At 39.8% G+C, this 17,010-nt stretch overlaps 1 protein-coding gene across 2 annotated transcripts in view; it reads left to right on the top strand.

Annotated features, from left to right (window-relative positions):
- Nucleotides 1–17,010, top strand: part of dmd (dystrophin) — a 1,291,331-nt gene that overhangs the window by 967,526 nt on the left and 306,795 nt on the right. For both annotated transcript variants that reach the window (XM_048602828.1, XM_048602824.1), the window contains exon 51: nt 3,521–3,675. In XM_048602828.1, coding sequence (XP_048458785.1) covers nt 3,521–3,675 — 155 coding nt within the window. The remainder of the gene's footprint in view (nt 1–3,520; nt 3,676–17,010) is intronic.

The raw sequence follows: 17,010 nt of genomic DNA, 5'->3' as shown, positions 1-17,010 counted from the left end.
TAGCTTAGCCCACCAGGTACTCTTTTATAAAATTTGATATCTGCAAGCAGCTGAATTCTCTTATAACATTTACAACATTGGAATGGGTACTTGTTAACAGATCATTTCCTGCAGTGGCAGCACATAGAACATCAACAGCCTTGAGAACCTGCAGTCATCTTTGATGACATTTCCAAGCCTTGACAAGTTTGATCGTTTTACATGGGCTTCTTGCGGCAATTTGAATGACTTAACGGACCACACGCATGTAGATTGTGGAAAGGATACGGATTTACCAGCTCATTTTGCAAATCGGGAATAGCTGTTAAATCCAAGTTGTAAAATTCTTGGAGCTCAGAAATTGTAATCTTATTATTCCTCATTTTGCCTCCTTTATAAACTGTCTTTATGTGTCAAAGGTACTTGGTGTATGTGGATTTTTCTCTCCCCAAATTTGTTACCTAATTTGAAGCTGCTTCTCTGTGTTCGAACATCATTCCTCAATGCTATAATGTTCTGCAGGACTTCAACAAATTCTCAATCGTCTTGGATAATCCTGGATAATATCTGTTGCTGGCTGTGGGAATGAAGTGGCATCAATGTTAATCTTCATTCTGTCTCTTTCAATGTGCATGCAACTGTCATTGGATTGTGATCAAAACCCATACATTGTCAAAGTACAAACACTGCCTACTGCCATCTCCATAAACATAATTCAAAATTCAGCAAGGAGCAAATCAAAGCATGCAATATTGGAACATTTTAAGGGTGCCAAATATACTTCTGCATTGATGAGAAGCAGCTTCCAGCGTGTATTACTGTGAAAGATAGCTAGCTGTATAAATTGTGTGACTGGCCCCTTATCTGACTAACAGCACTGAATCCAAGCATTTCCAGATCACTCTTCAGATACAGCATTTCAAATCTACTTGGGTTCAGACCTACGTTGCAGAGGCCCACCCAGGTGAAAAGCGACATTTGAGAAGAGCTGAGTTGAATCATGACTTACGGCTTTGGGAACATTCAATGGGATGTTGCCAAGAATGATCAAGAGCTACCATTGAATGTTTACTTTTGTATCACTTTCATTGAGTGGTACGAGAGGAATTTACAACCGCAAACTGCATTAGGATGCATGAAATTCTGTTCGTTTTCACAGAAGTCCAGCAAACCCCTTGCAAGCATTCAGTGCAAGCATACGTTGTCAGAGAAAAAGTATGATATAATTACAGTCCAAGATTTTAATTTGTAAATGGGTTGTGAGAGCAAAATAAAGTACTACAATTCTGCTGGTGGAATTGTCACAAGACTAAATTTTACAAGGCTCCACTCTTCCCATGGGTTGGAAGTTAGAGATTGGGTTGGAACACTATCATGCTGCCACCTAGTGAAAGTACAGTCAGAACTGACTGCTGTAACATGTCCTTCATTCTTTTGTGATATTTTTGAGTGTTTACAATCACATGAATCCTGTCCTGTGCTGATGGAGTTTTGAGGCCGAGTGACTTTTAATAAAAATCTTCCCACTAATTTGCAAACTCAAGCCTTCAGCTGCTTAACAAAAACCTGACATGGAATTGTTCTCAGCCAACTAACTGTGCGGCATTCACCAATTGTTAGACACATTTTGAGTTACAAGTTGTTGTGTGAGAAATGTAACATGGTTAGAAATTAATAATTAAGTTTTGACTTGTCACAGGAGACTTGAATGGAAATGTAGAACCATCATCGCTATAGCAGAAGGGTGCTTGTTGACATTAAAATTCAAAGTAAAGCTATATGATTGTCCCTCCCTCTGCTGCACAGCATGGCCCCTGTTTTGTTTGGCACTGATATGGGAAAAAGCATGGAGGCAGTCAGCAATACAGTTGGCAATTCACTGATTTTCATTGCCAAACTTGCAGCTGATCTGCTTTCTCCCTGTATCTTGAGCCTTGACCTTTGTTCTTTGAAATATCAATGCAACCATCTAATTTTGCTGACTACTTTTGCTGTACAAGATATGTTCCCAAATTTCCTTCCTTCGTTACTGAAGTCTTTGATTTTGGCACCCAGCTCCATGGGCATCAGCTGCCCTTTTATACTTCACCTTCACAGCCATTCTTTATACACAAGACCTGACAGCAAGCATCAGGAACCTAGTAACATCAGAAGCATTGCAGCCAAGCTACGTTTACTGTGTTCACCCGTTGTTCATGTGAAAACATTTCAGTCGGGATCAATGAATAGAGCAATTATTGTTCTCCTCCCTTTGTACCAAGCAACACTGAGGGCCATTGTTCCACCCCACTGTCATTATACCTGAGTTAGCAAAAACCTGAGATCAAACTTAAGCCTGACTAGTCTGTTGTTCAATACTGCACTGAATAATGGTTTTGTGTGTTGTTTGGAGTTCTGTGGATGTTAGTATCTTTCTCAGAAGGTCACTTCCAACATCATGGTTTATGTACTGATATGTTTTTACCCCTTTTTGGTTCCCTTGCTGTCATCTTGAATTGGGTCACTGACATAATACTTAGCCCCGTATAAATGACACTGTCTGAATTCAAACAGTGAAGCAATGAGAAATAGAGGGCTTTGTTAAAAATACATGCTAGTCTTTCAGGAAGACATCAAGAGGGAATTATTTCAAGGCTGTCAACTGTTTAAAAGTTTTATATTGACACAAAGGCTGTTCTGTAATTTCTACTCTCAGATCAGATTCTATGCTGTTTATGTTGCAACAAAAATATACTGCCTTTGACAGAAAGACATAGCTGTCATTTCAAAGGAGATTTTTCTTGATTTCTCTGCTTGAAATGTCACATTAATTCACTTATTGAAATTTGAATATTACTTACTGAATTGATAGTGGGTTGTGGGCTGCCCTTCATACAGCTCCTCACTCCTTAGGCAAAGAGGATCATGACACTCACAGCCCTGCACAGGCCCTCTACTGATATTGGAAGTTGACGTGCATTGACTTACTGTGCTGGGATCCTCAGAGTGACGGAAACCTCCCCCCAACCGCTTAACTGAGTTCTGATGACACCTACAACAAGCTTCTTGGCTATGTGTCTGCACTGAATGACATGCAAATATCAGCTCTGTAGTCATATTGAAGATGCAGTGAATAGAAAGCCCTGTACCAGAGGCGAATAATTTGTTATTTCAGAGGTTTCTACTTGTACACTGATGTATATTAGTCATGGACATTAATCAAAAAGGTTGTGTTGCAGGGATTAGAAAAAGTGTGATTGTTAAGTCTTGACTTTTTTTCAATTTGTACAAAGTTAGCAGTGCAAATGTCTGTAGCACAGGGAAAGCTGCACTAATTGCAAAGGAGAAAAACTACACTGAATTTAGTAATACAGTTCTTGCCCTTTGTTTTATGTCACTTGAAAAGAGACTTTCGATAACTCTCAGTTTGGGGAGGAAAATAATCTCTCAAGTAATTTGCATTTAAAGAATGAGAATGATTCACACTAAATCTTCCCCCTCACTGGTTTTCATGAGATTTTTCCTGTATGGTATCAGTAATTTATTTTATTTTGTTCTTCAGCAATTCATGAAGGAGCTGCGGCAGTGGCAGATAAATGTAGACGTGGCCAATAACCTGGCACACAAGCTTTTGCGGGATTACTCGATGGACAATACCAGGAAGGTGGAACTGATGGCAGATAGCATTAACGTTTCATGGGCAGCCATTAATAAAAGGTAATCTGCAGTCATATATTTTTGCCTTTTCCTCCAATACTTTCAGGAAAACATATCAAGTCTAACCTTTCAAGGGCTTACAGGTTTAATATAAAACAAAAGAACTGCCGACACTGGAGATGTGAAACAAAAATAGAACTGACCTGTTCTGCAGAAGAGTCACTGGACCTGAAACGGTAACTCTGCTTTCTCACCACAGATGCTGCCAGACTTGCTGAGTTTTCCCGGCAATTTCTGTTTTTGTTTCTAATTTCCAGTATCTGCACTTTTGTTCAGGACAGAAGAAAAGCCGAATAAGAAATAATAAGAGCTAAGAGTGAGAAAGTAGGTTTTCTGTGCTGAGTGTAATCTATATAATGCGATAATGGGCCTAGGAGTATGTGGGAGTGAGTGACTGTGCTAAAAGCAGCCCATGTCATAATTGGACTGGATGTAGAGTGGGTAAAAAAAAAACATGGAACGAGGTTCTAAAGTAATTGGACTCGATGTTGTGTCCCCGAGGCTGCAGGGACCCCAAGAGGAAAATGAGGTGCTCTTTTTGTTTACAGATTTAATGCTGCTTCATAAAGGCAAAAGTTTCAAAAAGCTTTATGCCCCAATCCTGACTTCACTCGCACACACAAGAGTTAATGCTTCAGATAACAGCAATAGATCAGAGAATAACCAATTCACCTGGGGTCTAATAGATTCACAATTTGCATTTAAAGTCTCTGCAGTCTGAATAATGTTTCCATTCATCTGAACTGTTTCTGAAGCTGGTGGTCATACAGTCACAGTTTTAAGGCTGATATGAATTCTTTAATAGGTAGCAGACAGATTTGAACTGAGAGCTATATGACTCATGAAGAAAATTCCTTCAGTCTAGGGAGTAAATGGCTACTGTTTTGTAATAATTTTCTGATTTAAAAAAAATTGTAACAGGAAGATATATATCCCACTTAATGGAGGGGAAATAATTTCCCTTGTTTATCTATTGGATCATACATTCAGTCCCTTTGTGGGTTATTTTAATATGATTATTAAACTTTTAAAAAATACATGGATTAACAATTGTGTTAAAATAGCTTACTTTGCTATTTAATGTAAATGTGCTAACTAAAGCAATACTGGAGGAAATGAAGTCCCTGGGTATGTAGGTATTAATTGTTGTCCCAGTTGTCTAACAATTCATTTATTGAAAGTGGAATATAAGTTAGATAGGAAGGAACATTTCCCCTTGGCAGAGGGATCAATGACCCAAAGTAAGGGGCAGGAAGTTTAGAGGTGACTTGAGGAAAACAAAAACCTATTTAGAGGGGGTGGTAATCTGGAATTCACTACCTGTAAGGGTGGTAGTGGCCAAAACCCTCATAACATTTAAGAAGTATTTAGATGTGCACATACGTTATCAAGGCACACAGAGCTTTGGGCCAAGTGCTGAACAATGAAATTACAATATTTAGGTGACTGTTTTTGACTGGTACAGACTCGATAGGCCGAAAGGTCTTGTTTTATGCTGTAAATCTCTATGAGGGGAGTATTAATACAAGGAACGGCAGCAATTCATTTCAAAAGAGCAGAGATGGGAAGAAAGTGAGAAGTTGGTTGAAATTGGAGCAGATATATAGCACCATACTGGCTAACAAGCTAACCTGTTAATTTGTTTTTCATCATGCCTTAGTTGAAAGATAATTTTCTGAAGCATAGCGAGAATGGTTTGATACACTAACCACTGCTGTAATTATATAAATATGGCATCCAATTTATATGTGACAAAATCTCATAAATGTCAACAAATTAGATAATCGGATGAGCCAATTTTGTGTTGTTTGAGGGAGAAATGGGTGACATGAGTGTCTTTGTACGTCTCCTGAACCACATGATATTGTCTCCTCCATAGTTGTCTGCACCTTCAATGTCTCCAAGACCACTACTGCTAGTATGGGGCCCTCTTTCAGAAAAAGCAGGCTGCCTGTAACACATGATATGTAGCAATGGTGCTGGCATCTCCCACTGTGTGCAGAGCTGTATTGTTGAGCAGGCAAGTGCTGGAGGCCCAAAGGCATTCATATAAATGAATCATGCAGATGACCTGAGTAGACTAGTTTTGTATTCAGCCCATCTTGGTCAGATCAGGCATGGGCACACCACAAAACTTGTTTACTTTTACTAAAAATGATAACAAATGAATTTCATGCTCATTTGTCCTTATAATAAAACCTAAATCATATTTATTTTTGCCACACCCAATTTGTATTTAAAAAAAGTTAATTTGCAACTTCAAGGAAAAAGAATGATTCCTTTAATATTGATTCTGAAATTAGCTGTGCTTTCTTCCTGCCTCTAGATGCATTACCAGCTTCTTGAATGTCAGTTCCACCTTATCTCTGACTTTAAATTTTGTTCATGATGGACTTGGCTTCAGATGCATTACAGGCTCAGAGCAGGAAGGAAATAAGCTGGAGGTACAGAAACAGTTTTTGTTCAGTTGCAGCAATAACTATTTCTTAAGGCTGAAAAGAATTTCAGCACAAAGTCACGCAGATTCCCAATATAACAACTAATGTAACTATGGTGGGCTTATTCAGTTTTTGATGGAAGTAACAAAAAGTTAACTTTATTCTCAATGGTGCAGTTATACCATTGATAGCTCCAACCTAGATATGTGTTCAGATTTGATTACCATTATTTATTTTGCTTTTTTTTTGCCATCTTAAAGCTACATTGCTTCACAAATGGCTTGCACTAATGCCCAGCTAAGCTGGCAGGCTTCCCTGATATTTAACTAGCTCATTACCCTCTTGAGCTGCCACAAGGTCTGTGGACATTTATGGAGTGACATTTTTCAAAGGTTTCATGACATTTTCTGTGATTTATTTCTGCCATCCATATTACTGATAAACAGATTCCTCGGTCAGTTTGGCAATAGTTCATCGCAGATCTATCACACCCTTGTCGTGAGATTCTTATTTGATGGTCTCATATTGTTTCAAATTAGCTATTTGCTGCTATGATACCAACAATACACTTAACGCTAGTTGCTACTGGGTCTTTTATTTTTCAAACCTGCAGACAATCCACGACTCCAAAGAAATACACATACTGCAGCTCTGCAGGGTCAACATTGCATGAGAACAGCAAGGCAGCTTAAGTGTTCTTAGATCAAATAAGCTAGTATTCAGTCTCAGTCTATTGGGGATTCTTTAATGAATGCTGCTGTCTCAGTATGTTTCTTCCTTTTTCAGTTCTCTTTCCTTTTCTCCTGACATTACTGTATATAGTTCCACTTGCACTTGTTGCCGCTGGTACACAAATTGTAGTTGTGATGTGTTGTGCTCTCCACACCCTTCATCCAATAAAAAAAACCCCACAAAGTCCCCTAGGGCAGTTGAAAACACAGAAAAATAAAAGCTAATTTGAAGGGGAGCTCTCGAATGGGTTCTAAAAATGCTAGAAAAACTCAGCAGGTCCGGCAGCATCTGTGGAAAGGAACAGAGTTAATGTTTCAGCCTTATGGCCTTTCATCAGACAGACGACAATCCCAACATATTAATCATCACAGAGCCCTGCCTTCCCAAGACTTTTTAATCTATCCCAGCTTTGACTTGTGGAAAGCTGGTCACCCTAATTATGAGCTTTTAGAAAAATGTTTTGTTTTGACTGCAGATTGCAGTTTTGCCAATGATGATAGAGATCTGAAAGAAGTGAGTTTTTGGCATTCATTTTGGAAGGTCACTTTTTTCATAAGTGGCCTGGACTTCGTAGAACAGTGGCCCTGCCAGGAATTTCACAACGTTTTGCCTACTTGGAGCAAAAGAATGAGGAACAGAAAGAAAGAAATCCAAATTCTGCTTGAGTTCCTGCTGAGTGTTGGAGATTGTCTCCTGAAATACATCCTTACTCTCTCAACCTTATGTACAGGCCTGAGCAAACATCCTTGCACTTCACTGACCATGAGTAACAACGCCTTCTTATGAATTACTTATGACATCTATTTCAAGATAACTAACGGCCAAGTCCTAGTGGAAATCTATTGCAGTAAACAAAGTGGCGACCATTTTGTATGTGGGTTGAAAGGGTTAATACTAAGAATACCGCAAGCACTGCTCACAGTGATCATGTCATGTGGATTTGTGAGCAGAACAGCTTAGGATCTCAGGATGAAAACTCAACCCCCTCAGAGTGCTATAACAATATGAACTGGAAGTGGTAGTTTAACATGCTATCAGGTACTTATTTTTCAGTGCAAGCCTATCATCTGGATAGACCATTGAGCTGTCTTGCACAGTCACACTAGGTGAAGCAAACCCTGTAGATCCCTATTCTTTCAGAGGATAGTGTGGTAAATCTAAACATACTGATTGGTTGCACTTACAAAATGGTGAGCAGCGGTGTAAGTTCTGTTTATCTGTCTCATAAAATGTGCTGGCAGTGGTGGAGATCTGAAACCTTTTGATCATCTCCGCCCCCTCAGCTTTAAGTTGCAGACACAGCCAATAGCGGGGAAGAGCTGAAGATTGAAGAAGAAACCCTCATGGTAAGATTCCACAAGGAAGAAACTACAGTCAATTCCAATAGCGTTACAGATGTGCTAAGAGACGCACTGCAGCAGGAGAATTTGGAACTCCATGATGAAAGGGCATTAGTCAATCCAAAGGAGATACAGACTGTATAACATGGCAGTGATCTGTGGGATCAGCCCTGAGTTGGTGTTCAGCTGGAGAGTGAGTGGACTTCAGACATTCCGTCAATAAAGTTAAAATGTCTGGTGGGCAAGGGAAAAATTTGAAAATGCGCAGTCTGTGAAAACAAAAAGTCAAGGTCGTATTTACAGCTCAGATGAACATTACCACTGTCGTGAGTGTGCACCACATTGCACAACTCCAGAAAGAGAAACGATGGTTCACCAAAGCAGCTTAAACTGAAGCCACAGACCAAGAGATATCACAAGACCAGAAACAAAGCAATCAAGTTCCAGTTTAGAAACTCAAATAGCTCTGATCTAATTGAAGAACAAAGTTAGAAGATTTTATTAAGACTGCTGAAAATGTAGGAGATCCTTTAATAAATTGTTTTATATGTGGGAATTTATTTAATCCTCGGGGAGTACTGTCAAAGAAATAGGGATAATTATTTGAGCTGTACATGGGGAATCATCCAGAAGGAAAGCTGTTAAGGAAGTGGGATTCATTCAGTAAAGCTGCTAAGGATTGGAAATCAGTTATTAAGCCATAAACAGTGACATCCACCCGGTGAAACTGTAGAAAAGGTAGGAGCCATCCATTCCAGCCTCTAAAGTAGGAAATTCCAATTTAGCCTTGATAGGTAGGTATCTTCCATTTTGACCATAGAATGTGAGAATATCCTTCAGTATAGTAGCATAGAGTAACGACAGTGCTACTATTGCAAAATTGAAATCTTTAAGCAAGGAAAAGAAATAAGAATCATTTAAGAAGATAGCTAGGAATATGACCAGGAAGATTTAATGGACCAAATAGAACACAGAATTAGACACTGTTGTGCAAACAATTCTCAAGCAACCAAATCGGAAGCTGAACAAGTAAATACAATTCTATATACAATTGGGAATAAAACTGATGTTATAGCGCGTCAAAATGTAAAAGAAGAAAGATGTACTAAAAGCCTTTGACAAATACTTTATCCTCTGAGATAATAAAACCCCTAAAGGAACAAGATTTAATAGGAGCTCAGCATCCATAGGAATCCGTGGTTAATTTTATTACTGATTTCAATAAATTAGTGGAGAAATGGCTATTGGCCTCGTGCAGGAAAAAGGGACCAGTGTAAGTCATCGTGTATTTTTGGCAGTGAAGACTGAATGGGCTGAAGGGTCTCTTCTGTACGGTATGATTCTATGAAATGCAACCATGTTGACATGAAGTCAGAGTTTTTAAGAGACATAATTATTGGCAGAATTGCCAATGAGTCTATCAAACTTAAATGCAGTCCAAATAATGCTGTTCTGAAATTTAGTGAAGCAGGTGTCCAAAATCAACACAGATGAAACCAAGGAGGAGACAATCAACCTTGAAACAAGACAGAAATAAATACAGATTGGAAATAAAAGGTGAATCTAAACAGATAAATGTTTAGAAATGTATGAATCAATCCCTGAATGGTTCACAAAGAACAAATAGTTAAATGTTGCAGCCTCATAGTGGAGGTCACTGCTAGTGTTGACTCTGGTAGTTGACAGTCATTTTCTGATTTCTTGGTTTAATAAGCTTCACTATGATCAAGACATGCAGAAAAAGAAACTGAAGAGAATAATGGGCATAATTTCAAGTCACTGTGTCAAACAAGGCACTTGTGGCAGTGACCCTGAATGTTACTGTTCTGTTCTTAAAACCCTGTCGGTGCTTGTGATGAATATGACAACCCCACACAATTATATTTACCGTACGTGCCTGCAGCTCTGGAAAGTTTGGCTCAGAGTTGCTGAGCTATACTCTAAGTTGCAAACATTGTGGGGCATCACAGAGGGTAACACTTTGTTCCATGAGGCAGTTGCCTCCTTTAATAAGTAGAACTCTCAGATTGGTCATTTTATGGTGCTTGCCCTGTGCCAGAGTGAAGGACATCCCTGAATGGCTGGAGATGAAGTTGGAATGAGAAGGGCATGGATCTAGTCATCATGGTCTGTGTTAGAACCGGCAACAGAGGTAGTATGAAGTTGTTCTGAGACTGGTTGATCAATTACAGTCCAATTTAGAATGCAGAACCTCAAAGGTAATAATCTCTAGATTGTTACCTGAGTCACAAGACAATTGAAAAATGATGCAGCAGATGTGGGAGTTAAATGCAAAGCTTGAAGGACAGCATGCTATTTGATGTTTTGCTTCAGTAGTAACTAGTATCAGAATGAGACAAAGAGGGAGCTGTTCCATCGATCCATCTTGTGCTCCTATGAGCAAATGTTGGTAAGGTTGGGCCTATACCTATCAGAGTTTAGAAAAATGAGAGCTGATCTTATTGTAATATGTACGATCCTGAAGGGAGTTGACAGAATGGATACTGAGAGGATGTTTCCTCTTGTTCAAAGACCTGAACAAGGGGACACAATTTAAAAGTAAATTTGAAATCAGAATTCTTTCTCTGAGGTTCAGTGGACTCATTGAAAATCATGTCATGTCTCTGAAAGTTACTGTGTAATTACCTACTAATTCCACAACATTATCTGTTTCACTTCCATCTCACTATGCTTGTCATTTACCTGAACTACTACCTTGCTGTACTACCTCAGTTTTTCTGTAGATTTGTCAATGTTCTGTCACCTGATTTCTAAATTTCACTTTGCCTGACACCTTCTTTACTTTTAGTTTAAATTTCTAACCATAGCCTTACTTATAGGAGCATAAAAAATAGGAGCAGGACCAAGCCACTTGACCCCTTGATTCTGTCCCCACAGTTAAGATGATACCTGATTTTCTTATAGCATCAACTCAATTTGCCTAACTATCTTTTAGCTCCTTAATCAATTAAGAATCTGTCTAACTCAGCCTGAAAGCATATTCCATTACCCTGCTTCCATTGCCTTTCTGAAGAAGTGGAAGCAAAGGAAAGGACTGTGCAGCCCTGACTATTGTAATACTATTGAACACTTAAACTGTATTTGCAGATTGATGAGATTGTGGAAGTTATATCCCGCTCTCAAAAATGTTAAGGTCTGTGCCTCAGGACATTGAGTGGGTGACATGGGCATTCTTCCTTCCGCCTGCCTCCCAATAAGATGTGCCCCAATGTGTTTTGTGTAAACTGGAGGACTCCTCCAAGTCCAGTTCACCACCCATTGTACACTTGTTGCCTCGCCCACTACATCCACCACCCTGTCACCCTTATGAACTGTAAGGCATTCTGTTCTGTCACCGAGTACCTGGTTTATGCCTCATCCTGGTTTCCTTGGATTGTAATTACAACATTGTCTCCTTGCATTCCAAGACTGTTCACTGCACGCCTGTGTTATAATACATTGTGAGACAATAATTGCCATCCATTAGACAGAGTTACACTAAAATCCATAAAGCCATGGAGAAAATCCCGAATTAAAATTCTAGTGCCAGAGTATGAAGCAACATTTGCTTCAAGCATTCGTCCTGAAGGCAGGATACATCTATACACAGGAGTGGAAGTTGGGAACTCTTTTCCTCAAACAGTGGTTGATGCTGATTCAGTTGCTAAATTTAAACCTGAGATAGTCAACTTGTTATTGAGCAAGGGTACTATGGGATATGGGCCCAAGGTAGGCACATGGAGTTAGGCCACAGATCAGCCATGATCATATTGAAGGCAGAGAAAGCTTGAGGAGCTGATTAGTCTACTCTTGTTCCTAAGTTCCTATAGATGAGGAGCTGCTCGGTGAGGTGTGGGGGTTTGGGGCCTTTAAGTCAATAAGGTCACATCGGTAAGCTAAAGACACTGATAGAGTACAACAGTAGCCAGCCATCAAAGTTACTTATGAAGGTCTGATTGATACGCACTTCAACAGCTTTGCTTTCCTTTGTCCGTCATCTTAAGAATCATTGCAACTATGCACCCTCCACACTCCAAACAACCCTTATCCCACAATTGCAAAATTATTCATCTGGATTTAGTTTCTACTCAGCAATATAATTTGGAAGATTGAACCAAAAGATTTGCATCTAAGGCATTATAGGAAAAGAGAAACCTAGAAATTTGATAAGAAGAATAGAGGTATGGACTATTTTCTAAATGGGGAGAAAATTCAGAAGTCTGAAATGCAAAGAGACTTGGGAGTTCTAGCCCAGGATTCTCTCAAGGTAAACTTGCAGGTTGAGTCAGTAGTTAGGAAGGCAAATGTAGCATTGGCATTTATTTTGAGAGGACTTGAATGTAAAAGCAGGGATGTACTCCTGAGGCTCTATAAGGCTCTGATCAGGCCATATTTGGAGTACTGTGTGCAGTTTTGGGCCCCATATCTCAGGAAAGATATACTAGCCCTGGAGCGGGTCAGAGGAGATTCACGAGAATGGTCCCAGGAATGAATGTTTGAAGACTCTGGGTCTATACTCGATGGAGTTTAGAAGGATGAAGGGGGGATCTAATACTGAATGGCCTGGACAGAGTGGATGTTCGGAAGATGTTTCCATTGGTAGGAGGGCACAGCCTTAAAGTAAAGGGAAGACCTTTCAGAACGGAGATAAGGCGAAACTTCTTCAGCCAGAGAGTGGTGAATCTATGGAATTTATTGCCACAGAAAGATGTGGAGGCCAGGTCATTGAACATATTTAAGACAGAGATAGATAGGTTCTTGATTGTCAAGGGGATCAAGGGTTATGGGGAGAAAGCGGAAGAATGGGGTTGAGAAACTTATCAGCCGTGATTGAATGATGGAGCAGACTCAATGGGCTGAATGGCCTAATTTCTGCTCCTATGTCTTCTGGTCTTATGGTCGAATTAAAGAGTTTTACAGCACTGTGAAGCAATCCAATACTAAATAACAGTCTCACTCTCTCCCAAAGACCTTTAGCTTCTCCTGTTTAAAATATTTATATATTTTTGCCTGATGCAGTGGTGTCTGTCTCAACCACTCAGTGCAGTGAAAAATTATATGTCTCAATAGTATGTTACATTAGCAAATTTCTCATAATCTCTCCAGTCTTGCTGCCATTTTAAAATTAATGAACCCACAACACTTACTTGGCAGTCAGCGGAATTAGACTATCCTGATTCACTCTGTAGTGTAAAAATAGGCAAGTTTTGCAAAACTGTACAAGGCACAAGTCAGACCACAACTGAAATACTGTGAACAGTTTTGGGCCCCTGATTGAAGGAAAGATGCACTGACATCTTAGGCAATCCAGAGAAGGTTCACTAGGCTGATACCAGATACGGGGGGACTGTGTTATGAGGAGACCATGAGTCGACTGAGCCTGCACATGTTGAAAAATCGAAAAATGAGAGTTGATCTTATTGAACCATACAAGGTCCTGAGAGGGCTTGACAAGGTGGATGCAGAAAGGCTGTTTCTCCTTATGGGAGAATTTAGGAGTAGAGGGCATAATCTCAGAATAAGTTGTTACACATTTCAGACACAGATGAGGATGAATTTCTTCTTTAAGAGAATACCAAAACTAGAATTCTTTACTGCAGTGGCTGTTGATCTTAGTTCATTAAGTATATTCAAGGCTGAGATGGACAGATTTTAATTAGTCAGGATATCAAGGATAATTAGGATAAGGCAAGAAAATGGTATTAAGGATTATCAGATCAATCATAATCTCATTGAATGGAAGAGCAGACTCATTGGGCTGAATGGCCTACTTCTGCTCCTTTGTCTTTGGTCTTAAAGTGTTCCCTCGGGTTCTCTCTGACACCTTTGGTAATCTTCAAATCTTTATGTCAGGAAACAATGCAGTGCCCCTTTAAAATGTTGCAAGCTTTTCGAGTCTATGATAAACTATGATATCCCCATGCTCCCTTCCCCCAAGAACTGGGAAAATTGTCAGTTCTGGTTCCTAATTGGATCAACAGACCACGACACTGTGGCACAATGGTTAACACTGCTACCTCACAGCGCCCGTGACCCAGGTTCAATTCCATCCTCGGGCAACTGTCTGTGTGGCGTTTGCACATTTTCTCTGTGTCTGCGTGGGTGTCCGCTGGGTGCTCTGGTTTCCTCCCACTGTTTAAAGACGTGCAAGTTAGGTGGATTGGCCATGTTAAATTACCCATAGTTTTCAGAGATGTGTAGGTTAGGAGTGTTAGCTGTGGTAAATGCAAGAAAATGGTAGGGGGTGGGTCTGGTAGGGATGCTCTTCAGAAAGTCTGTGTGGAATTGTTGGACCAAATGGCCTGTTTCCACACCATGGGGATTCTATCTGCATTTGAGTCTGCATGTGGAAGGATGCCTGACTTCGGTACTATTTAATTCAAGTGGATCTTAATTTCAGAGTGCCAGCCTCATGCTGCTATACTTAGACAAGTGATAGTTGCTTTATCTGACAACTCCTTATATGTTAGGTTACCAGTTCTAATTAAAATTGTAAAAGTTGGTTGTAAATATTAAATGCAAGTGAAATTTTGTTTTATTCTTTCACAACCTGTGGCATTCTGGCTGGGCCAGCATTTATTGCCTTTCTCTAATTACTTTGCTGAAGGTGGTGGTGAGCCTTCTTCTTCAACCACAGCAGTCCATGTGGTGTGGATACACCCACGGTGTTATTAGGAAGGTATTCCCACGATTTTAACACAGTGACTGTGAAGGTTGTGATGATTGATGTATCTGCTGCCCCATTCCTTCGAGGTGATACGAACTGTTTGCAGATGTAGAAGGTGCTGTTGCAGTACCCTTACAGAGTTTCACAGTGCATCTTGTAGACGGTGTGCACTGCTACCACGGTGCTTCAGTAGTAGAGAGAGTGAATGTTGAAGGTGGTGGATAGGATGCCAATCAAGCAGGCTGCTTGTCCTGGTTGGTGTCAAGCTTCTTGAGTGTTTTCAGAGCTGCAGTCATCCAGACAAGAGGAGAGTATTCCAAATAAAAACCAAAAGACCTGTGGGCGCTGCAAATCAAGAACAAAAACAGAAGTTGCTGGAAAAGTCCAGCAGATCTGGCAGCATCTGTGAAAAAAAATCAGAGTTAATGTTTTGGGTTCGGTGACACTTCAGGGGAATTTTCCATGTTGACTTGTGCTTTACTAATGCTGGACAGTCTTGAGGGAACCAAATGAGTTATTCCCTGCGGAATGACTGCCCCTAGCCTTGTTACCTCTGATTTCACTACTAAGGTCACCAAAGTGTGAAACCCTTCTTAAAAGATAAGTTTGCTCTCAGTTGAGGGAACAACTTCATAAAATAATAACATTTGGAAATGATAATATTCTATGAATTCTTGCAATTATTTCAATTAGAGACCCCAAATGAGCACAGCATTGCAAAATACATGTAGAAAAACTCAGTCCTTAAATGGTCAGATTTGTGATACAATCTGTACATTGATTTATTTGACTGAATAGAAAACGTATTCCACTGACTCTTAGCAAAGAGCAATGATATATACAATTAAAATATGAACAAATACATAAATTTCAAACTCAATAGATCAATATTGATACAAGTACCAGTGAAAACACTGTTGGTAAAAAAAAAATATTGTCTGCGAACCATTTTGCAGAAAGCAAAATTGGAAGATGGCATTCTTTTTTGCAGCTGGTGAACCAGGACACATGTCTTTTATTTAAGCAGATGTGGGAGAACACTAAGCAGTTTTCATGCATCAGTTGTGTCAAGAAATAGCCCCCAGAATGTACACAGGAGCTGAAAGAGAAGGTAATCTGTAGGTAGTGAAGTGTGAATAAGGCTCTGTGACCTCTGTTCACCACACCCATAGTGAGCTCACTGGATCAGAGAGGTGTTTGAACTCATTGAACTTTGATCGTGTAGATGAAAGCAAACTTCATATTTCTAACTTCAGTTCAAAAATAAATTCACTGCATACTAATTCTTGAAAGAAAATGCTTGCCTCGGATGAATAACTTTGGAAGAATCGTGATCTACAAATTAGTACAGAAAGGTGTTTTGCATTTGGGCCTTAGCTATAGCAGCACCACTCAAATTGACAGACCATGTTTGACTATGTACATTACCATAATGAACATATCAAAATACCTATAATGCTCAATATATTTTCAGATGAGTTCAGAATTAGGGGGTATATTTTTAAGGTGAGAGGAGAAAGATTTAAATGGGACCTGAGGGGAAACCTTTTTCACACAGATGGTGTTTTGTATGTGGAATGAGCTGCCAGAGGAAGTCGTAAATGGAGGTATAGTTACAGCATTTTAAAGAGATTCAGACAGGTTCGTGAATAGGAAAGGTTTAGAGGGAAATGGGCCAAGCGCAGGTAAATGGGACTAGTTCAGTTTGGGAAACTTGGTTGGCAAGGATGTATTGGACCAAAGGGTCTGTTTCTGTGCTGTATGACTCTGGTTCTGTGGTGCATTGGGAATTCATATTAGTGGTTTCCCAGGAGCTACAGTATGTTTTAATACCTCTAACCTTTCCTGGGTAAAGATTCAGGAAAGTAACTTAGAACCCTCCGAAGTCGCCAACCCTTAATATAGGATTGGGGATCCCGTTGGAGAGATTTAGATATTGAGCATTTGCCCATTGGAAGTTTCAACTTCCCATAGAATTCTAGAAGACTCAGCCGCATGGTCCCAATGCACAAGTCCAGTCTATTCTCTTACAACACCTATCTTCCTAATGGGCCTACAATGCTGTGATTTCTTAACACATGACCTCTCTGTCTCCATATCGGGCAACCACCTAGAAACCGATATTCATTTCAAGCCCACCGACTCCCACAGCTACCTA

The sequence above is a fragment of the Rhincodon typus genome, chromosome 11, assembly GCF_021869965.1.
Source record: "Rhincodon typus isolate 14 chromosome 11, sRhiTyp1.1, whole genome shotgun sequence".
NCBI classification, from domain to species: domain Eukaryota; kingdom Metazoa; phylum Chordata; class Chondrichthyes; order Orectolobiformes; family Rhincodontidae; genus Rhincodon; species Rhincodon typus.
Note: the sequence above shows the minus strand (reverse complement) of the source record. Positions and strands in the feature narration are given on the sequence as shown.